We start from the raw sequence: 22980 nt of genomic DNA on the forward strand, positions 1-22980 counted from the left end.
TAATACATACACATATACAAGAGGTAGAGCTGGGAATCAGTGAAAGAGGGAGGAAGCGTGGGTACTGCTGTGGGCAACAGAATATGCATAATTTAAAGAAACCAACCAGAGAGAAAGATGTAGAGAATGACAGAATATTCCACCACCACCGCACAAGTAAGAAAGACACCTGAAGACATCATGAAGAGCTGTCTCTCATGTCATGAACATCAGCCAGCATGGCGTGGCCAGCGCGCAATGATCTGCTGGTGACCGCGTTGCAAATGATATGCGTTTTAATTATTACAATGTGGGGAAATCCCGCAGATAAACGTGCCTCACGGTGGCATCCCCTTTAGGCACGATATTCACCAGCCTTGCGGTGCTCTGATGCGTCAGTCAGCTGAGGGATATGTGTTTATTTTCACGTGAGGACAGCATGCTGACATCCGCGCCTCACGGTGAAGTTATGTGAGGTCAATACAACATGCCATTATAGGTGTTCTCCAGCTGTGACTTGCAAGCAAAGATATCTGAACAGCTGCAGGTCACAGGGACACGCCCACCTTTGTCTGCGGACCTCATCAGCTCACAGAAAACAAGGCTCATTCTCTGTTCCTTTGTTCTGTGATTTTTATTTTAGGTATGTAGTTATTGTTGTATGTATTTTTTTGTCCTGTGTCTGTCTAATGTCTGTTTTTAATTTAACACCTTGCATGCACGGTGAGGTCCAGCTGACAGTCAGTCGGCGGTCAGCTGACAGGCGCTGTATGTCCACAGCAAAGCGCATGAGCAAAGTGATCACACATGAATGAGTTCACACTTTTACCCTTATTTGTTTTATTTCATTTCGTGTGCGCTCAGATGCTGGCTGGTCCTCGTGATCGTGTCTGTACATAATTATCATCATGTCATGCAAGTGTGCTTGTATCTGCCATGAGGGGTTGAATGGCCACTCGCTGTCTTTTGGCCGCTGGTGTGAAGGCTACCTCGATTGCATCATTCCGTCACGGTGCAACATGGCCGATAATTTCGTCCAGCATATCGTGCCGCACCACGTTATGTCCAACCTGCGTACGACAGGCCGTGCAAATGCTGTGAACACAATCAGCTGACAATATGACCTCATCTTGACCGCCGTTGAAATAGGTTGCAGGCGCGAGCAGCACACGAATGTAGAGTGCATGTGTTGCGTGTGAACTGCTGTGGTGACAGCTGTTCGAGGTGGTTCCAATTTTCATGAGTGGCATGCGACTCCTCCTTCATGCACCAGTCAACTTGAATCATGTTATGTGTGACAGGGTCCTAAAAAAGTCAGTTGCATTAAAAGACTAGAAGCACTCAGAGAGTGCAAACCTCCGCCAAGGCCATGGGGTCACTGACGCCATAACATCTACACGCCGTGGAATCATTGAACCTAAAAAAGTCTAACAATGATGTTTGCTCAGTAGTAAAAAAAAGTTTCATCTGCTGTGACTGGATAGCATGTATCCTTAGCACTTGGCATCACAGTTTATTGCAACTTGCACCTTTCCCAGAAGCTACTGTCATCTGAGCACTGATATTGATATTGCATGTGCTTATAGACAAAAACAAAAGAGACTAAATTCAATTTATTATTCAACTAAACTGCAAATATATGAATTTTTTAACATTTATGAAACACTTCTCTAAACAAGGCCATAGGGTCACTGACCCTAAAGAGATTCCCTCCTTGGCACAATGATCTATTTCTTTTTGTCTCTTTCTCTAAAATTGTATATAATAATCATTAGATTATTAATATATAAACAAAAATAAATTTAAGAAATATTACAATTTGAAAACAAATGCACCCGAAAGTGATGACAGCTGCAACTGCTTAATGCTAACTTTTAACTTTGAAAATGCCATAGACAAGCTAACGCATTAGCATCGGGATCCGGATTGTGATCCGGATCACCACTAAAATGAATCACTTGTTCCTCTTGTCATTTCCAACCACGCCACAAAATTTCATCAAAATCCATTCAAAACGTTTTGAGTTATCCTCCTAACAAACGGACAGACCAACAAACGCGACCGAAAACATAACCTCCTTGGCGAGGTAAAATATAATGTTGGAAATAAACAACTCGATGGGAGGCTGGTCAGGAACATCAAGCCATGGTGAAAGCCTTGCTGCAAAAATCAGGAACATTTCAGGCTAGTCTGCAGGAGCATGGCAAAGGACATAATGGAAGTACAACAGCCATATCGAAGAAGGTGCAATACTAAGCCCCCTTCAGCTGCTCCCTTGTTGTTCCTCAGGGAAACCCAGCAGATCCAAGGTGAATTGGCAGGAGCTGTATGCCAGATGCCCTTCCTGATGCAACTCCCACATTACATGAAGAATGTGCTAGGGTGGGGGTTGAACCAGGAACCTGCCACACTGATACCAAGCACCCTAAGCACACACTTCCCTTTCCCTGCTATTGAAGGAGGTGCATAAAACCTGATATTGTCATTTGGAATAAGCAAGAAAAACAGCCAGAATTATTGATGTTACAGGGTGTTGCAGTAGTTTAAGTGGGAAACACCGTCTGTGTCAGGAGTCCTGCTATTTGCTGGGGTATTTTGTGATTCTGTGAATGTTGAAGTCTTAAATTTTGGGGAAAATATGGAGCTTTATGTTTCTTTTTTTTTCATCATCTAAACACTGTTCACAATCCTCCCTTGTGGAAATATGAAATTACAAATTTTAGGAAAAAATATGGACTTCTTGGGGGTGAAATTCACCCAAAATGCTACTTCTCTTTCATTTTTTGATGGCTTTTTATTCAGATTGGTTTGGTTGATTCATTTAAACACTGTTCAAAATTCATCCTCACAAAATATTTTATCTTGTAAGCAAATACTGTTGGTTGGGGAAAACATAAACTGACCAAAAATGCTTATTTTTCTCCTGTTTCTGATGAATTTTAATTTTGATGGTTTTGTGTGATCATCAAAGCTCTGTTCTTCAATGCAGAATTTTTAAACTGGAGTTTGTACCAACTTTTGGTCTTGAAAAACTCCAAGTGATGCATCTTCCCGAACTGCATGAGAGAGAGCAAAAAATCCACCAAAACAAGATGGCATTCAAGAAAATTAGAGACCGTCATTAAAGATTTGGAGGAGAACTCAACTTCCAGCAAAATATTTCCACCAAATTTCTGTCCGATACAGTTGACACACTGCTGTCAACATTTCAGCTGGTACTTCAGGTTTCATTCAAAAGTCTATTTACACAATAGTGTAAACACTAAATGATTCTTACAAAATTCTACAGCCGTTGATAAGAATTTTATTTGGGGTATGGTCATCATTTTCCTCACCTGCAAAGTGCGGGGAAATATTTGGGAGAATAAACCTGGGTGAGTTCCTGGTCATTACCTAGAACCGGTTCATGATGTCTGCTTGCTATACCTGTAAGGTCAGAGGTCAAACCATCAGTGGTGACAGAAGTAGATGGTGGAGGTGAATGAGGAGTGTCTTAAAGGTGAACATTTTTCCTGAATCAGCAGTGTTTCTGATTCTGTCATGAAGACAATTTGGCAGCAGAAATGCTGGAAGATCAACATGACAGAAGAAACGGACGTGAAGTGAAGACAACAGGGTGTCCAGATTTACAACGCTGCCGCTCAGCTGCTCTGATCCAGGTTTCTGGTGACTTCAGCCAGCTGGATGATGTTGGCTCCTCCTCCTCTGCATGGACAGACACGCCCACCATGATGTGCAGCTGTGTTCTGTGGTCATTCTGTAAAACACTCCTGCATTAAGTTGATGTGGCTCTACAACATCGTATTAAAATGTTATCAATCAAGCCTCTGTGGGGCTGCTCACCTTTGACCTTTGCATCATATTACAAAAATCCATTTACCAAAAAGAAATTCATGGTGTTCAGGTTCAGCAGTGGTCAGTTTCAACGGCAGAAAAGCAGCTGATCCTTTTTACCGATAAACTGTCCAGACACAAACTCTGAATGTGTCTCTAGATGAGTCTCAGACAGTTGGATCGTGTCCTTTACATGGACTGAGAGCCACCTGGCATCATGGGTGTGGTCAAGTGCAAACATCCAAGGCAGAAGTCGAGTCAGCACTTGTATATTGAACTCAAAGTCAGCCCTCTATGACCTCACAGAGAGCAGCATGTGAATCTCCAGGATCAGTTTTTGGAGCCAGTAGTCAAAGTAGATGCTTCAGCTTGTTGGTGACCCACATATTGACCTCTGGGGGTGTTGTACTTATCAGAAATGAGTTTCTCATTGCCCAGAAACATGGAAAAGTATATTGGTTTACATTTCTATCACACTTAGATCCTTAGATTCACCTGTTTCTAATTGCATTTTCAGAAATTTCATATCCCAGAGGTCAATGACGTCTATCTGACCCCAGAGCTCAAACTGAGAATGTCTCCACATCTTAAATTAAAGCTTCGGTCATCAAGAACACACCCTGAAAGTGTCATGTTTTCATTCTGTGCACAATTTTCACAATGAACAGCCCCACTAACACTTTTTTTTTTTATTGAAGAGCGTCATGTTGTAGAATGAAGCTGTTAGCACTTTTATTGTGACGACTTGTTTGTAAAACACACAAACAGAAACTGAGACAAATGACACTTGATCCATGATACATTTAAAGTTTGTTACATTTTACAAATTTGTTCATGAACATCAAGGAAATAATTTAAACTTGGATGATCTGCAAATTGTGTTGCCAGAGTCACGTTTCAGTTTGACGTAAGAGAAGCAGTAAAATTAGGAACCGTGCACCATTTTCTCTGAGACACAAACAGCAGTGGAACAACACAGAGACAGCTGGACTCAATATTAATGTTTGGGTTTTTAATTTGCCCCTTAGATCTGTGACCCATTTACACAATTTAGGTTTGACTGATTCAGATACACATGTTTTTAACACTAACAAATAACAACAAAGACTAAAGTTAAATGGTTGAAAAAGGTTGTCAAATATTACCATGGCAACCCTGAGACAAATGTCCAGTTTTTGTTCTCTGTGATATTAGTTCTCAGGTCGAATTGGTTTTTATTCCACAGCTGACGTACTTTAAATATAACAAGATTCTGATAATATGAAGCTGTGTGTGTGAGGAAGAATTCAGCAAAACTGTCTGTCTCCGTCTCTGAGGTGTCCCTGTCTACCATTTGGTCCATAAATGTACTGGAATATAACTGCATTTATATCAAAAATCCCTCAGATTAACAACAGCTTCTTCTCAACAGTTACAGTTGTTACTATTAAGATGAAATAATTTAAGGTGTCAGTATGTTGTTTCTTCAGGAAATGTAACAGTCGAGTTTAACTAATCAGAACCTTCAACTTGTGGACCCACCTTTTTCCACGCCAAAATCTGTTAATTTGACATATTCGAGGAGAGGCTGTGAACACATGAAACAAAACCTTTAAAATGGGTTCAAATAATTTTAGGATACTTTTCTTTAATTACATGGCATCATCTTTATTATTAAAATAAAAATCAGCACAAAGCAGATAAAAGTCACAAAAACATAAATACAGCATTAAGGAAATGACCTACAATCTGTAAAAATGATGAATATATTTTAAAAACATGAAAATGATTAAGATCAGAAAATAGCAAACACTCAAACTATTTCAAGAAACACTCAATTTGAATGTTAAAAAAAATAAAACGTGATTAAATTGGTTTTAAAATCAGAAAACATAATTAACAAATATTTTTAAAAAGGTGATAGGATCAAAACCATAAATTTGTTTAAAAACTTTATTCAGTATCAGAGTTCCAATGCAAAACTTCTCATCCTCATGAAAATTAGGGAAAAAAATTATTAAATGTAATATAAGTTCATGGATCTTAATAAAACTCTGACTGTCAAAACCCAAAACTAAATACACCTGATTCAACACACACTGGACCAGAACAGAACCGGATGTTTAAGGTCCAACTTATTACTTTGAGTCTAACTGCTGTTAAAATATGGAGATTTTCAAGCTGGAAGTCAGAAATCCTGAGTTCCAGCTTTCCACTGAATACAGCATGAACTTTGAACCTTGTGTACACAGCATCCACCTTTATGTTGTCCCCAAGATCTCACAGAACAAACCCACTATTTCACTGCAATCCTGCTTTTAGACCAAAGTCAATTCAGTGAGTTTTTGTGGAAAACTTAAAATGTCGATACCTTTAATACCCCCATCACACATACGCCAATTGAGGCCGGATTGCGTCACAATGACACATTCGGCCACTGTCGGGAAAAAATATTCACTTGTGGTCCAAAGACCAGCGGATGGCAGTCTCTGAGCATCTACATATTTAGTCCCATTCACTCAGCTGTCCTGAGTTTATTGTTCAAAACACTCTTGGCACAATTTAGATGAAACACGCATCTGATGGCGGTCTGTATGCAGTTTTTGCATCATCTGATCACAGCCTACATATTCTGACAGCATCAAAACAGCATCTGAAACAATCTGATCGCAGTTGATGTGGGATCGATCGGTCAAAGCCTGCCGGCATGTTGTGGGATGCCCACCGCCACTGAACCCGGCCAGCGAGGGCAAAGGAAATGTTGATTATGTAATAACATGTATGTGGCACACATTCATTATGTACAGTGGGTGTGAACAGCATGCAATCAAACCGAAAGTACCATGTGCCTACTGCGCCTCTCAGTAGTCTCATGCACAGTCATGTGTCATAGTGCACGTCAGGCACGGAGCTGCAGGGATCTCACTGTTGTAATACACATATTATTACCTGATCGCCATCTAAACGGAGGTGTGCGGAGCTGTCGGAGGTGTGATGTGGAAGCCGTGACAACATTATTAAACATGAGACTCACCTCCAGCACAGAACCACGATCCTTTCACAGCACAGAGCGCACAGGAACCAAACCACAGGCTGTGGTTTAAAAGCCTCACCTGGCTGCAAAAATTATCCCATGTGATAATCCAGCTGACATCACAGTGTACAGAGTTGCGTTGTGCTCCTGAAGTCGGACAAAAGAGAAATTAAAGTTCACTGGAAAGGCTGCGTCTGACACATGGTGTGACTGGTTGGCCCTAGTGCCAGCAAACTTTCAGCAAAGGTGTCCAGTGGCGCACGCTTAGTGACTCATGCAGCCTCTATGAACGAACACGAACACATACACACACAGCTGAATGACATTTCAGCCCCACACGTGCGTGGATGTGCGCATGCATGCTGCGCACTTGTGTGTGTGTGTGTGAGGAACTCAGTGCTGTCTCCCACTCCGGTCCCTGTGTTTGCCATCCAGACGTTTGGACATCGGGTATTCTTCAGCCCCTCTTATGCCCGTCTGACAGCAGTCTGTGTCATCTACCTGTTGTCTACATGTGCTTTGGATGCCATCGTGCAGGTGTGGGAGAGGTAATCGGGATGTGTTCTGACCATCAATTTCTATTTAATCCACTAGATGGCGGATGCAGCCTGTGAGCTGTTGCCAGCAGCCTCCATCTTGCGTCAGGCATTAAATTAAATAGAAATTTGTGATGCAATGACTTAAACTTGGGTTAAAGTGATCTGAAAATGGTGTTTAGTGCAGCGGTTGGGTGTAGCACTGAGCTGACAAAGGAGTATCAGCTGGTTAAATAAATGTTAAATAAAAAATAAATAATAAATTGTGTTGTGAGCTTTCATAAGTGTGTATTATATGTAACATTAATGATGTGGGGAAATGATTAAATTACAGGTTAGAAAATGGTTTATTTTTGTGTCGGGCTGTATTCTGTAAAGTCGTGACTTTGGTTTTACTGCCTGAATGCTTTGTGGGGATAAATATCTCACTATTCATTTAGTGAATCAGTTAGAAGTCTCATTTTCATAAGTCTCAATTTATCCCTTTTTAATTAGCCTCAGGTTTTTTTGTTCACATCAGGTTTTCCATCCTGAGATTTTCTGTAAGAGCAAATTCATAGAATGGAAATGCTTTTTTTTTTTCTGTTTGGTGGGTCACATGACAGTCACTTTGACATTGTATATTCTACTAATATAAGAACATACACAAATTAAATTAATTTCTCTATGATATACTGAATATTCCAGTGCAGCGTTTTCAGATGTGAAAACATTGATCATGTCCACATTGATTTCTATTGATGTCTGGTTGTTAAACACTAACCAAGATGGCGGATCGCTCCAGTCCTCCATCTAGTGAGTAAATAGAAATCGATGGTTCTGACACTGCTGACCACGCCTCTTTTCCTCCCGACTGCGTCCGATGATGGTAATATTTGTTGTTTCGGCCTGGTTCCTGCACATTCTTGCTGTGTGTGATGGGGGCTTAAGTATGAAGATGAGACGAGAACATTTTTAATAACAAATAATCCAGTCATCACTCGTTTTGCCAAAAATGTGACCTGACTCACCTTTGCACGACCCACTGTGCGCATGCTGCACGTGCACACCTTTCCAGCACTTACAGACTCAACAGGACTCAGATTTTACATCAGTGTTTCTTTGTTTTGGTGAGTTTATTAGATCAGAGATCTAGAGACAAGTCATCCGTTCTCAAGAAAGAAAGACGCCAGAAATTTGGTTTCAGGCTTCAGTGAACAGATTGAACCATCGATGTGCCGCTGCTGAAACTGTAGATGTCAACTTGTCACATGAGCTACTGGAGTCTGATGGAAGCCCCGCCCTCAACATGTCAGTTGTTGACAAAACATTCTTGGGTGATAATTCTGATTTAAAGATCTTTTTAAAATGGTTTAAGTATTCTTGTGTTACACACTCTCTCATTTTCTTCAAATCCTAAGTATTTGTATGTGGAGTCTTCAGCCAAATCTTCAATGTAGCTCCCTTCATCCAACTGTATGTTTTCTGCTGCTTTCTTTTTACCTCCTCTGATTGCACATTTAGAACATTTATCCAAATTCCATAACAATGTACATGGTGAAGTTATGTACTTCCTCCACTAGCCACCTGAGTCCCTGCTCCGAGTCAGCAAAGATCTTCAAGTCGTCCATAAATAAAAGATGGTTCACCACTTCCCGATGTTTCCTTCCTCTGTCTCTACTTAAGTCATAACGACGTCTGGCTCCTTCAGGATCTTGCTGAGTGGGTCTATTGTTAAGCAGAATAAAAGTGGTGAGAGGCTGTCTCCCTGGAATATTCCTCTCTGAACTTGTATGTTTGGGATTATTATTTGTCCCTCTGTGTGATTGAGGGTGATGGTGGTGTTGCACTTGTTCATTTGTGCTCTCAGGAAAGATCTTATTCCCTCATTGATGTTGTAGAGTTCTAAGCACCTCATGATCCAGGAGGGTGGCACGCTGTCAAATGCCTTTTTGTAGTCAATCCAAGCCATGCTGAGGTTCCTCCTCCTTTTTTTGCAATCCTCCAGGATAGCTTTGTTTATCAGTAACTGGTCTTTAGCTCCGAATCTTTTTTCTGAAACAACCTTTCTGTTCATTTTCCAGGTAGCCACCAGTGTCTAGATGTTCATAAATGGCATCAGCTATGATTCCAGTCAGCCATTTGTATGTTGTTGTTATTAGGCAGCAGATGGGTCTGTACTTGTTGGAAAGCTGTGTTTCCTTGGTCTTTGGTAGTAGCCTTGTGTTCCCAGTCGTTAGCCAGTATGGTGTGTCCTCTTCTCCGTTCAATATTTTTGTGAAAACCATGTTGTCAGCCTTTTCAACCAAAAATTTGGGATTTTGTCAATGCCAGGTGCCTGAAGTTACTGTATTCATTCATTTTCTTTCTGATCTCCTCTTCAGTGATTACAATTGCTGGCATTTGCTGTTTGTCTTTGTTTTTCTGTTTTATTATTTCAATCCACTCGGCCTCTTGGTGTTGCTTTGAGTCTTCAAAGAGTGGTCTCCAGAATTTTTCAAACTTCTTCTCTCTTGGGTGGCTGTTGTACTTCTATTGTGTCATTTGCCATGTTGCTGTACACTAGCCTGGCGTTTTTTGCAAATTGCTTGTTTATCTGTTTTGCTTGTATTTTCTTGTCTTTGTTCCTAATGTATGTAGCCGAAGCTTTCACAAAGCTTGATGTTCAGCCAGCCTTTTAAGGTGGTTCCTTTTATGATTTTGGCCTCCCAAAAATGTTGCCATGTGGGAGATCTCTGCTCTTAGACGGCTGATTTTTTTTTTTGTTGTAATGTCTTTTTCCATGCTGGCATGGTATTCTTTCTTAATTGTGGTTCCTTTGCTCTCCAGATAATGTGGGGCTAATTACTTTGTATGTGTCGGGAACTGTGAGGACATGGCGCGGCAGACAGGTGGACACCAATGCAGACTCAGTACTCAGATGGAGGATTAGTAAAGGTTTAATCAGAAACAGGACGTCGGTGCACAGGAAGACAATCAGACAGGCGGCGGTACAGACGGTCATCAGGCGGAGGCATGGTCAGTAAACAAGCAGAGTTCCAGCACGGGCACACAGGTACATAGGATGGTGGCAAAAAACAGAGTCAAAAACAGGCTGGGTTCAGACACAGAGAAGCAGGTTAACTGTCACTGGCAAAGGCAAGGTCAAGACAGGCAAAGGTCATACACGACAAGTAAAGAGACTATGGCAGAACGAGAGGCTTGGAACGAGGCAAAATGCACAATGAACTAGCAGTGAGCTGTGGAAGACAAGGGGTTTAAAAGCAGAGGATAATCAGGGCGTGATGAGATGCAGGTGCAGGAAAGAAGACGTGGCTGAGTGAGACAAGATTGGAGTGACAGGTGGGTGTGTCAGACAAAAGCAGAAAAAAAAGAGGAATGTGACAGTGACAGAACAAATGTTAAACAATTAGGAAATAATGATACCTAGAATACAAATGTGGGAAACAGAATAAACAAATGAAAAGGCAAAAACAGAACAAAAAATTAAAGGCTGGATCTAAACTAGATGAGAACTCAATGTGTGGCAGGAGTGTACAGAAAACCTGAAGGACTAATGTGCTCAAAACAGAATGACTGAATAACCAGAAAATAAAGAAGATTAAACTAGAATGGAACTCAATTAAGTGGCTGTGTGACAATTCTCAAAACGTAACTTGATAACACAGAATGGACTAAATACGAAACAGAGAATAAACTAGAACCAAACTTAACATGGGCAAAGTGTAAGAAACACAAAAGCAGATTGTGAGCAGGTCCAGGGCTAAAACATGACAGTATGTACCATGCCGCTCCATAACACTACAGCCAAAATGCTTCTGAAATAGTCGAACTTTACTAATTTTGGGCCATAGAGAATGAAAATGTTGTTTGAAATTGTTGATCGGCTGTAGTTTTAAGAAATGCTACTACTGTGCTACTAAGGATTAATATATAAACCCTTTTGCTGATTTTTAAAGTGTTACAAAAGAGAACAGGTGAAATATTATCAGTCAGCGAAACATAAACATACCTATGTCTATAATTTTTGATGACAACTCTACTGTAACACAATATAATTATGTAGATGCAAACTGTAAAACTTAGATATCTTGGAAACAGTAGCCAATTAGCCATTGTTATTGTCATATTTGAAGTCAACATTCCAAATCCAGAATAAATAGCACATTTTATTTCTGAAGCAGACAACCTCTATTTGTATACCAGTGTAATTTACACAGTTTAAATCTGTCAATGTGGCTCCTTCTGGGACCAGTCGAGCCAATCCCAGGTTAACTTTCCTGTTGGATACTTTTGAACTTTTTGTTCTCCTTCAATTTGATCAGGTTTGGATGCTCTTTCATGTCCATTCTCCTTGTTTCCTCAATCTTGTAAGCCAATCCCTCTTCTAATTCCCACTGCTCTGGGTCTGGGCACATCTGTATATTGTTTTTGTGGTGGAGTGGCGAATAGCTCCCAGTTTGTTGGGGCGATGAATGATACTTTTTTTTGGGGGGGGGGGGGGGTGAATGACCCAATTTGTTGGAGTGACGTGTGACTCCTACTTTGTTGGGGATGGAGTTTGTATCCTACATCTCCTTTTGCATGAGAGGCTGGCTTGTTCTGGTGTCTTCGCAGGATATGGGTTTGCTGAGGAGAGTCATTTGTAGGTTGTGCAATAGGTTACATGAGAGGGCATAAACCGTACCATTTTTGTCTTTTGTTTTTCATTTGTCTTGAATTTCCTTCTAATAGAGTGCAGTGGGACCCAGACATGGGGTCTAAAGTTGCACCCTTAACATTACTGACATTGTATCTGAGGGCTCTCTTCAAGATGGTGACCTATCCTTTCCTCAAATACTGTCTTTGATCTCCTGTCCCACTTCTCTGTTTGAGTAAGCGAAGCAGTGAAAGATTGTTTTCTTCTCCCTGTATGAGTTATCATGTGTTTGTTCAAACTACACTTTCGTCCAAATCTTTTTACCGCATTCAGAACAGACGAACTGTTTTTGTCCTGTATGAATTATCATGTGTTTGTTGAGACTGCACTTTCGTCCAAATCTTTTACCACATTCAGAACAACCAAATGTTTTTGTCCTGTATGAATTATCATGTGTGTTTTCAGGTTGCCCTTTTGTCCAAATCTTCGACCACATTCAGAACAGCCAAATTGTTTTTGTCCCGTATGAATTATCATGTGTTTTTTCAGACTGCTCTTTTGTCCAAATCTTTGACCACATTCAGAACAGCCAAATAATTTTTCTCCTGTATGAATAATCATGTGCGTGTTGAGGTTGCTCTTTCGTCCAAATGTTTGACCACACTCAGAACAGACAAATGCTTTTCGTCCTGTATGAATTATCATGTGTCTGTTCAGGTTGCCCTTTCTTCCAAAACTTTGACCACATTCAGAACAGCCAAATGGTTTTTGCCCTTTATGAATTAGTATGTGGTTGTTCAGAGTGCTCTTTCGTCCCAATCTCTGACCACACTCAGAACAGATGAATGCTTTTTGCCCGGTATGAATTATCATGTGTTGTTTCAGGTTGCCCTTTTCTTCCAAAACTTTGACCACACTCAAAACAGTCAAACTGTTTTTGTCCTGTCTGAATTCTAATGTGTTTGTGTTCAGAGTGCTCTTCTGTTTCCTGTCTTTTACTCCGAGCCGAACAGCGAAATGGTTTTCTTCTGCTTGCCTCTCCTTTTGTTGCTCTAAGTTGTTCATGTGACCAGTGCTTTTACATATTAGAACCTTTAAACTGTTTCTCATCAGTGTTGCCTGAATGAACAATATGGTATTTTTTCGACAGCTAAAATTGACTGACGTTTTCTGGTCTGTTTCCAGTCATAACTGTCATCAGTCTCAGTTCCAGAACTGTCTGAACTCCTGCCACTGGTCCTCTGGTTGTAAATGACTGTTTGGACCTGAGGTTGCTGGCTGGTTGTGGTCCTCCATCATCCTCTCCATCAGTTTCTGCTGTCAGTGTTCTGTGTACAGATGAGCTGTTTGCTACAGGCTCAGCCTCTGTGCTCTCATTACTTCGGCTTTGATGAAGCTGTGATGGCTCTGGTTTATCATCATTTTCACTCTTCACAGGGACGTCAGTGAAACCAACTTGAGATCTGCCTCCTCCAGCTGCTGAAGCTGCTCTCCCTGCTGACTTATCCACAGCTTCTCGTTTTTAATGTCCTCCTGGTCAACACTCAGATTCCATTCCTGGTGTTCAGGGAGAATTTCTTCTTTAATCACCAACAACGCTGCATGACTGTAAAGAAACAAACTAACAATAAATGTTAAAATAACACTCATTAAAATAAAGTATTAGAGTGGTAAGTTTGACCTGATGACAGTAAATTATTGCACTGGTGGAACTGATAAAGCGGAAATTACATCAAGAGGATTTGTTTACATTAAACACATACTTTAGCTGGACTCTAACATAATGTCAAAACTCATGAAATATGACATGAACACATCTACAGTGACATTACAACTCATTATATGGCCTAAAGTGGAGCTGAATCATAGTCAAGTCTTTCGGAACTAGATAATGATCCTTCATTTGCTTCAGCTGTGATGCAAATATAAACCCCCGCCTGTGCCGGTATTCAAGGTGAGGTGCAATTAGGATTCAAAGGAATTTTATTGTCATATGCACAGAAGAACATGTTCCCTGCACAATGAAATGTGTCTACTGCATTTAACCCATCCTAATTGCCAGTAGGAGCAGAAGTCGCCATTAGGTGCCCGGGGACCAGCTCCAGATGTACATCCCTGCCTTGGTCAACAGCCGGGCTGAGCAAACCAACACCGACCCATAACAAACAACACACACACACAACACAACACATAGGCCGGCCCGGTACATAAACATATATTGAAAAGCAAAACATGAGGGAAAAGGAGAAAAAAAAAACCCCTCATAGCCGCTGCATTACACAGCAGCAATGAGGAAAAAATCCCCATCAGCACAGAAAAACAATAATCACACAGACAAAAACAAGGACACAGGACGACAACCGAGATTTGAAAAGGTCAGTTTATCAGAACACTCCGGAGGCAACCTGTTTGGCGCCGTCAACGGCCTTGTCCGACAATCCTGGAGGGGGAGGGGCAGCCCTGAGCAGTCCACTGTCACAGTCAACATCAGAGCTGGAGAAGCTGAGGGGAGGGGGGAAGACCAGGGAGTGAGGCTTAAGTGTTGATCTTCTGAGGAGGTTTTATCACAGTGACCTTGAAGTGCAGATGTGTTTGGGGAAGCCAAATTAATAACCAGATTAGCAGACGCCTGAAAGATTCCACAGTTCTGAGAACAGAGTGGCTCTCAATGCATATGAATGTAGAATGTGGTCTTCACAGACGGTCATAGCGGGTTTCCAGGGCTGCGATTCTATTCGAGATGTTTTCCAACGCGCGGTTAACCCCCGCCGACTGCGCAGCCACTGCCTTCCCAATCAAATCAATCATGTAGGGCAGCCTGGAAGGACCAATCAAAGCTGCTTCCACTTTCTTGATTTTCCGGTAAACCAGCGCAGTGCCCGCTCCACACAGCAGAAAGCCGGTCACCATCAAGCCGAATATGTACACATCTTCGACGTCCTCCACAGAAAGCATGTAAAGGCACATGACCTGCCATCTCCTCCATGAGTCCATCACGTAACCCATCACATGCGTCCCGGCAGGACAGGTCGGGTCCTCCGCCCCCGAATGTCTTGTAGAAAAAATAGTGTCAATTGCATTCAGAGACCACTTTAACAGATCCATTTTTGTCGTTTTCCAGAAGAGCAAAGCTGCAGCCTCACAGACAACAAGCCACAGAAGCAGGAAAGATAAGGAGGGAGGGAGAAGAGAAAAGTGCGTCCGTCTCGGCCGAGTGCAAGCTGGCAAAAAAAAGGGGAAAGACAATGGCTGAGAGAGGAGATTATTTTATCACATCTAAAGGGCCTTGGGTATAAGAAGACGTCCAAAAATGTAACATTCTAAGACTCACCTTTGGGAGCATTATAAGGAAGTTTAAAACATATGGAACAGCTGGAAACCTGTGACTTTGAAAGAAAGCCTATAATTTCATCAAGAACCCTTAAGGTGCCTTAACACTTGCCCAAATTTGATCTACGCACTTGCACGTAGTCTGCCATGCAGGAGAGTAACCTTGTTGTAAACTCATTGTAAACTGTGCAAATTTTGAAATGTTCAAAATCTCTGTCACGCATTAATTATGTGAAGTTCCCACGAACATTGCGCAAACAATTAAAAAACACTGAGTGTGAGTGAGTCAGCACACCGCAGCTCACACATGAACAAACAGTGACAGCAACAGTCTGTTGTCTAATTAGCGCGCATCCATACCCTAATCTAGAACATCACAGTGTTAATCCTCTTAAGAGCACCCAAAAACTGAATTGTGGTGACGGCCACAAACACGCAACCATCCACACACAGAGACCCAGATCACAGCTAAATATCTGATCACTACTGTGGCTGGTGTGTTGGGCCAAGACAAGACTACAGAACCTTACCATATGACATGGACCACTCTGGTACATCAGAAGCCACGTGGCTGGCCGCGAGCGCCGATGGAAGTGGGTCCAGAACGCAGGGCCCCGGGGGAACCAGGAGAAAAGGGGTAGCGGAAGGCCACAGGGGCCAGGAAAGGCAGCCCCCAGAGCCACTGGGCAGCACAGCAAACCAACAGGGGAGTGGCCCGACGGCGCCCGGACGCACCCCGACCCCCCACGGAGGCACAGGGAGCCGCCCCAAACCCAAGGGAAGCACACAGGGTGCCAGCATAGGCTCACCAATAGGGGCAGCCCCAGAACCACGCCACCAGGACCACGGCCCCGAGGGCGGGAGCGAACTGCGGCAAGGATGGGGAGCAAAGGAACCACCGCAACCGAATCCAAAGCACAAGGAAGGAACCACTGAGCCACACGAGGGCGGCGCCCAGCCACCAGACAAGAGGCAAGGCCCGATCCCGGGGCCAGGAAAAGCACAAGGCCCGCCGACACCAGGCCCCCCAGCACAACCAAGCAGCAGGCGGAAGGAGAGGCGCGGCGAGGGGAGGAGGCCACCCACACCAGCCCCACCGGGCCCCCAGCCCAACCCCAGATCCAGCGGAGGTGCCAGGGAAACCATGGGACAGGAGAGGTGGGCAGCCCCGGAGGAGCACCAGAGGACAAGGAGGAGCAATCCAACAGGGGGGACAGGGGCCAGGGAGCCACAGAGGAATGGGCCACCCCGCCCGGAGGTCCCCGAACCAGGGAGGGTGCAGGATGAGACCCTGGAGTGGCAGGGGCCGCCTCGGAGCCAGGGGAGAAAGGCGGGCCCCACAAACCTGGAGGGACCCAACCCACCAACGGTAGAGCAGACAGACCCAACTGAAAAGGAACGATGGCCGCCAAACTCTCCTCTTTCCCACGCCACCACCACCCCCACCGCCAATAGGACCAGAAGTCCCGCGGCGCAGCACCCGGGCCCCCACCTGCGGGCCAGCCAGCCCCCCCCCCCCCCCCCCAAGCACAGAGGTGCACCCACGGCCCGCAAGGGAGGAGCTGAAGGGAGCGCGGGCCAGCACCCGACCCAACTCTCCTGGAAGCCTGCGCTGCCAACAGGGGAGTGGTGTTCATGTTGTACTCTGTAACTGTGATCGTCACTGAGCTTGTAAAATGCTAATCGCAAATGTTCTTTTTTTATGACATGCAAGTTTTATAAATCCGTGGACACTTCTCTGTATAACATACAAATCAGTGTCCGTCGGACTCCGCTGAGAAAAATACCTCCCTCAAAGCGTGGCTGTTACAACAGTTGTCATAAAGCGGGACTGGTTGGTTGCTCTGGCGACGCCATGTGGCTGCTGCAAGACACTGTTCTTAAGCTAAACATAGTGTGGACATCGCATACTTTTAGAGCTATCACATTTTTAAAAGATGTATTTTGTGGCATGTCTGTCATGAAGTAACGTCAGACAGAGAGAAGATGGCGAGAAAGACTGAAAAAGTTTGAAAGGACTCAAGAATCCGTGGAATTGGCTCTCGCTTAAATTTAAAGTCATCTTCATGACAAAACATTGTGACTTTTTTTTTTAAATTAATGTAGACTTTCCTTCATTAGAAAAAGACATTGTGGCTTTGAATGGATTTACAGGAATTTACACAAGAACATAAGTGACTTTTGTTTTGTTTTTTTTAACTATAAAAGGTATGTTATTGATATTTTACCATGACTTTCAAAATATTCTACAAGCTTTAGCTGTGTTTTTTTAAATGCTGTATATAAATGGTTCTGCCAGTGTGATTTTTTTCTTCCAAGAGATGCTGAAAATGTATCATTAGATACAAAATTAATCTAGTTTCTGGGGCCCCACAGGCCCAAGACGCCTGACAACTTTCCTCAGATTTCACAATTTTCATTTCACAGCCCTGCAATATGAAAATTACAAACAATTACCTTTTAGACTGTTTCAAATGTGTTCTCCACCTCATGAAGCGCAGGGGAGAGAGAGAAAGAGAGAAAAAATCTGTGACAAGTGTTTTCATCAGCCAAACTCAGAGAAAATGATTAATATGCTACGAAGTAGTTATTTTATATACGTAGCGTCCAGCGGCACAAAGAGCAGCATCTAGCTGGGAACACAGGGTGTGGCATCGTCACGACGAATTGCACGGACGTGCGAGTCAAATTGCATGCAAGTGTCAAGGCACCTTTAGCAACTTAGTCAGGACAACTAAGAGAAACCCCTGTGTGACTGTAACACACCTACAGGATGACCTGATGAAGGCTGGTACAAGTGCTTCAGTGGCAACTATAAGAGATGCACTGAAAAAATAAATACTTATTTATTCTCCTGCTAATACTATACTCATAAAGAAGGGAAAGTCATGTTTTTGAGATTGTAACTGTTGTCTAATGAAAGAACGTGCGGGCAGAGTCGCATGTCGGGCCGGACCAGACCGCGGGGGGTCGCGACAGGAAAAACACCTCCGTTGGAAACCTTAACGGGCAAGTTGGAACATGCCCAAGCTGTTAAACAATTTCTCAGATACTCGCTTGTTGAAAGCCATCAAAAGCCGCCTGAATTTTACAAATGGTTTTCAACACGGAGGTGTTTTTCCTGTCGCAGCGCACACAGATTTGCCGAGTCGTCACGGAAACGACTCGGCGAATTTGCGCGCACATCTTTCATTACAAAATGTCTTTAAACAGTGGAATGTCCGCATAAAGTCCTCATGCCAGCCTCTTCTGAATCTTCTCTGTTCTCTCACGATGTCCTGGGTGAATTAAGCCTTAAATTAGGATGTTTTCAGGTCGAAACAGGCCGACGACGGCGCCTGGAAGCTCTGCACGACGTCCCGCTCCGTGGGAAGTCCTTACACCGACAGAAACACCCCATAATCTCTCATCAGCCATTAAACTTTTCACCGAAAACCATCTTAATTTCTCGAATAGTGTCCACTCGGATATTCCTCACAGGTCCAGAAAAATTTTTGATAAAGCAACGCGTACCGTCTCGAGCAGCGTGTGAAACAAAGGAATTCAGCCGAGAGGGCGGGACCACATCTCACTCAAGGCCTGCCCACAGGGAAATGACGTCACCGACACGCACGAAAAAACTCACGCATGCGCACGAGGGTTCAAGCATGATTGGTGTAATCGCACATCATTCAAATCCATATAGTTAAAAAAAAAATAAAAGGGTCGGTTTATTATCTAATAGACCTCGTACACATACACGCATCCAGAGGCCACTTGGCTATACTATATATATATATATATATATATATAGTATACACACTCATCTTCAACCACTTAGTCCAATTAAGGGTAGCAGGGGGCTGGAGCCCATCCCAACAGTCAGGGAGCACAAGGCATGGTGCACCCCGGACAGGACACCATTCTGACGCACGGCCACATATAGACAAACACACTCACATGATACCTACAGATAATTTAAAGTTTCCAATGCACCCAACCTGTGTGTCTTTGGATGTGGGAGGAAGCCACAACACGCGGCGAGAACCCACACAAACAGGGGGAGAACATATATATATGTATAAGGTGCATCCATAAAGTGTGTGGCCTTATTGTATCCCACGGAAACAATTGCAGCATACTAGGTGTCCTTTGGTGGAGAGGTGAAGGGAACCTTCATGTGCATGCCTGTATTTTTTCTTCATCTGCAGCACATGCAAGTCACAGGCACCAAGCCAAAGAGTGCAGACGCCCAATAACCAGGGTTATCAGAGCCCGAAAATGCTACTTTTTTTGAAAATGGGTCAGAGAGTGAATCAATGAGTTTAACACTGGATTTGTGTTTTCGTGTGGACCAATGATGTCACTGCCCTGCCTCTATTAGCTCGATCACTTATAATGAATGACATGTTGTTAACAGGGTAATTTAACATACTTTTTTTGTCTTGGTGGATCATTAATGGGATTTGTTTTCATCACGAGCAGAATGTTGAAGAGACAAAAGATGGCTGTGGTGAACACTGATCGTAAATAAAGGGACTCTTGTGGCACAAATAAATGGGTTTCGAATGCTCATATTTTCGTGAGCCAAATTGCTTTTCAGTGTTAGTCTATCGAGAATGGACTCTCCAAAAACGTGAACATTTTGGCAGCTGACTTCAGGCGCAGCCCATAGGTGGTGCTGCAAATCACTATTTTTTTTGTAATTGTACACATTTTCACAGAGCAAACACTGAGGGACTTCTTTAAAAATGCTGCATTTATTCACAAGCAATTTCCATGATAAGGAATTAAAATATTACCAGATTTCATCGCTCTAAACAAGGGCGTCTCATGTGGAGAGCAGTTTTTGTCAGGATGTGATGATGAATCCAGGAAAGAATGCAGGTCAGAATAAAAGACTTTTTATTTACTCTGTGCTACTTTGTAAAGTTCTAACTTTTGCTGCTACAGATTAGCGCCACATGTTCATCATTTTTTGTATTAGTGTATTAAGTATTGCAGCGGCACATACTGGCCTGCCATAGGTCTGTCAGAGCACAGTACAAATCTGTGTGGGAATTAATTGAACTGGATGTGAGAATATTGTGATTTTTATGTCCAACAATAAAGCAGGCACTGCGATTTTGATTGATTATTGATGACTGATTCTGTATTAATTCTTGTTTATCAATACAGCAGACGTGATTTTGATTCTGGAGTAGTTTTGTCACAATACAGCAGGCATTGTGATTTTAGGAAAACACACACACACACACACACACACATATTTATGTTTATATTTTTAATTGTGAGGTCAGAAGATCCTGCATCTTGTGAAGATATCTTGTGGGATATGGGTAACATATTGTGGGATATCTCTGTGTCATCCTGCTTTTTTAAGAATTTCCAAATACAGATTTAAAACATTTTAATACAAATGCAGGTCTTATTTATGAACATAGTGCCCTTTGAGACTTTTTAATGATCTGCAGGAACCCTGTAAAAACAGCATGGAAACGATACACAAAATATGGGGCCATGAAGGTACTGCAGATAGTCTATGAGACATCACGAAATGAAATATAAATGTCTGATTTTCAATCTTGCAAAATTTTAAATTCCAAGGTTTAAAATATAATAACTTAGGTTTTAGCATATGTGTTCTTCTTCATTTACAGTGCCCTCCAAGAGTATTGTAACACTTAGTATTTCACACATTTTTATTTATTTATACCATTTCAATGCAAAAATAAAAATTTCTAAATTTATCTTCATTAAACTCAAACTGAAAGCAAATCTCTACAACTTGATATTAATTAATTAAAACATAAAAGCCAAAATGATGGATTCCAGAAGTAATGGGTCCCTTTGGTATAATACCTGTAATCAGTTTTATTGCCAGTTTTCTTCAGACACTTATAATTAAAATATCTAAATAAATCAATAAATGGTTCTTTAGAAACCTTTCATCTGTAAATTAAAACCACCTGTTATTTCAGATTAGTTAATTTGGACATCTATATCTCATTTCAACCAGAAAAACAGACACTGTAAATAAATACAAATGTTTATTATAAATGCAACAGGAAATAATTTAACAATAACTGCAGTGTGATTGTAAAGTAGGATTTCTGTGACATAAACCTCATGATGAATTTGTATTTTTTTAGTCATTTCAACTTGTAATTACGTCAAAATATGTAATTACCTTTAATGTTGTTATCAGGACAGAGTAATTTCTAAAATATGAATTTGAGCACAATAAGTGGAGAGCTTCAACCTGTGCAAATGTCTTTTGACTTTGATTTCATGGACATTTTTAATGATCCATTCATTTATTGTGAAAATATAAAACGAAACAGATTTTTAAAAAAATAATAAAATAGTTGCTGTTGAAAGAGCCTTTTATTTAGAAGCAGGTGATGTTCTGCTGGATTCTCAGGACCAGATGAAGGTCTCTTCTGCAGCTTTGAACTCTGGCGGTGTTGCTGAAGACACTTTTCTCCTATTTTGACAAGCAGAGATGTTTTCTTTCGACTGGACTTCATAATGTTCAGCTCATCAATGTATTTAGGTTGCCTGCACAGCAAATGTGCCTGATTGGGACAAATAAAAAGTATTTCTTAAAATATAGAGAAACACTAAACAGTTTATATAAAAAAGAAAAAAACACCCGGAAAAAAAGAGAAGTTATTTAAAGTTGAGCTTTTGTGGTCTCCGAAAAAAGCTGTAGCATTAGTTGGTAAAAATAAAAAAGACTGAACCACTTACAAATTAAAGCATTTACTCAGATCAACTGTGCCAAAAGGCCAAGCTAATGTTAGCCAATCATTAAACCTTCACAGCAGTGCAGTAAATGTCACGTTTTACTTTTATATTATTCTCACCTCGATAAAGCTGCAGAACTAAACTCCGTTGGTCAAACTGGGAATTCGCAAATATCCAAAAAGTGGGAGATTTCGGACTGAGTGGGTCTGCTCCATCCATCCATCCAGGGATGATGCCCCAAATCCTGGCTTCTCCCTGCGGGTCGGCGCGCTGTCGCGGTTCGATCGATATGCCACCAACTCGTCAGTCCACCCTCGGTCGGCATCACTCCGAAAAGTAGCTGAAGAAAGCTTCTCCCAGCAGGATGACGGGAGAATCGTTCTGCTGTTTTTTAAAGCTTTTTGTGGTTCAGGCGACACAAATTCAAGATGGCAATCACTGAATTTTTTTCAGATTGTGGAAACAGCCAGAGTGTGACATAGCAGTCTCCGGCCCCTTGCCGCTTCCGAAGCGAAGCGTTAAAGCACTGGTAGGCGTTGCCTGAAGCTTATGAAGCGTTCACTGTGAAAGGCCCTTATTTGTTGAAGCTTTGTAGGTGGAATTCTTTCCCGCTCTTGCTTGATGTACGACTTCGGTTGTTCAACAGTCCGGGATCTCCGTTGTCGTATTTTGCGCTTCATAATGCGCCACACATTTTCAATGGGCGACAGGTCTGGACTGCAGGCTGGCCAGTCTAGTACCCGCACTCTTTTACTACGAAGCCACGCTGTTGTTACACATGCAGAATGTGGCTTGGCATTGTCTTGCTGAAATAAGCAGGGACGTCCCTGAAAAAGACGTTACTTGGATGGCAGCATGTGTTGCTCCAAAACCTGGATGTACTTTTCAGCATTGATGGTGCCATTACAGATGTGCAAGTTGCCCATGCCATGGGCACTAAC

At 42.3% G+C, this 22980-nt stretch overlaps 1 protein-coding gene across 1 annotated transcript; it reads left to right on the forward strand.

Moving 5' to 3' along the window:
* Positions 1-15848: 15848 nt before the first annotated feature.
* On the forward strand, positions 15849-16961 carry LOC117530539 (basic salivary proline-rich protein 1-like). The gene is made up of 2 exons (XM_034193432.1): positions 15849-15947; positions 16152-16961. Exons 1-2 carry the CDS (start codon positions 15849-15851, stop codon positions 16959-16961), a joined length of 909 nt encoding a protein of 302 aa, XP_034049323.1.
* The last annotated feature ends 6019 nt before the right edge of the window (positions 16962-22980 follow it).

The sequence above is a fragment of the Thalassophryne amazonica genome, chromosome 18 (genome assembly GCF_902500255.1).
Source record: "Thalassophryne amazonica chromosome 18, fThaAma1.1, whole genome shotgun sequence".
NCBI lineage: Eukaryota > Metazoa > Chordata > Actinopteri > Batrachoidiformes > Batrachoididae > Thalassophryne > Thalassophryne amazonica.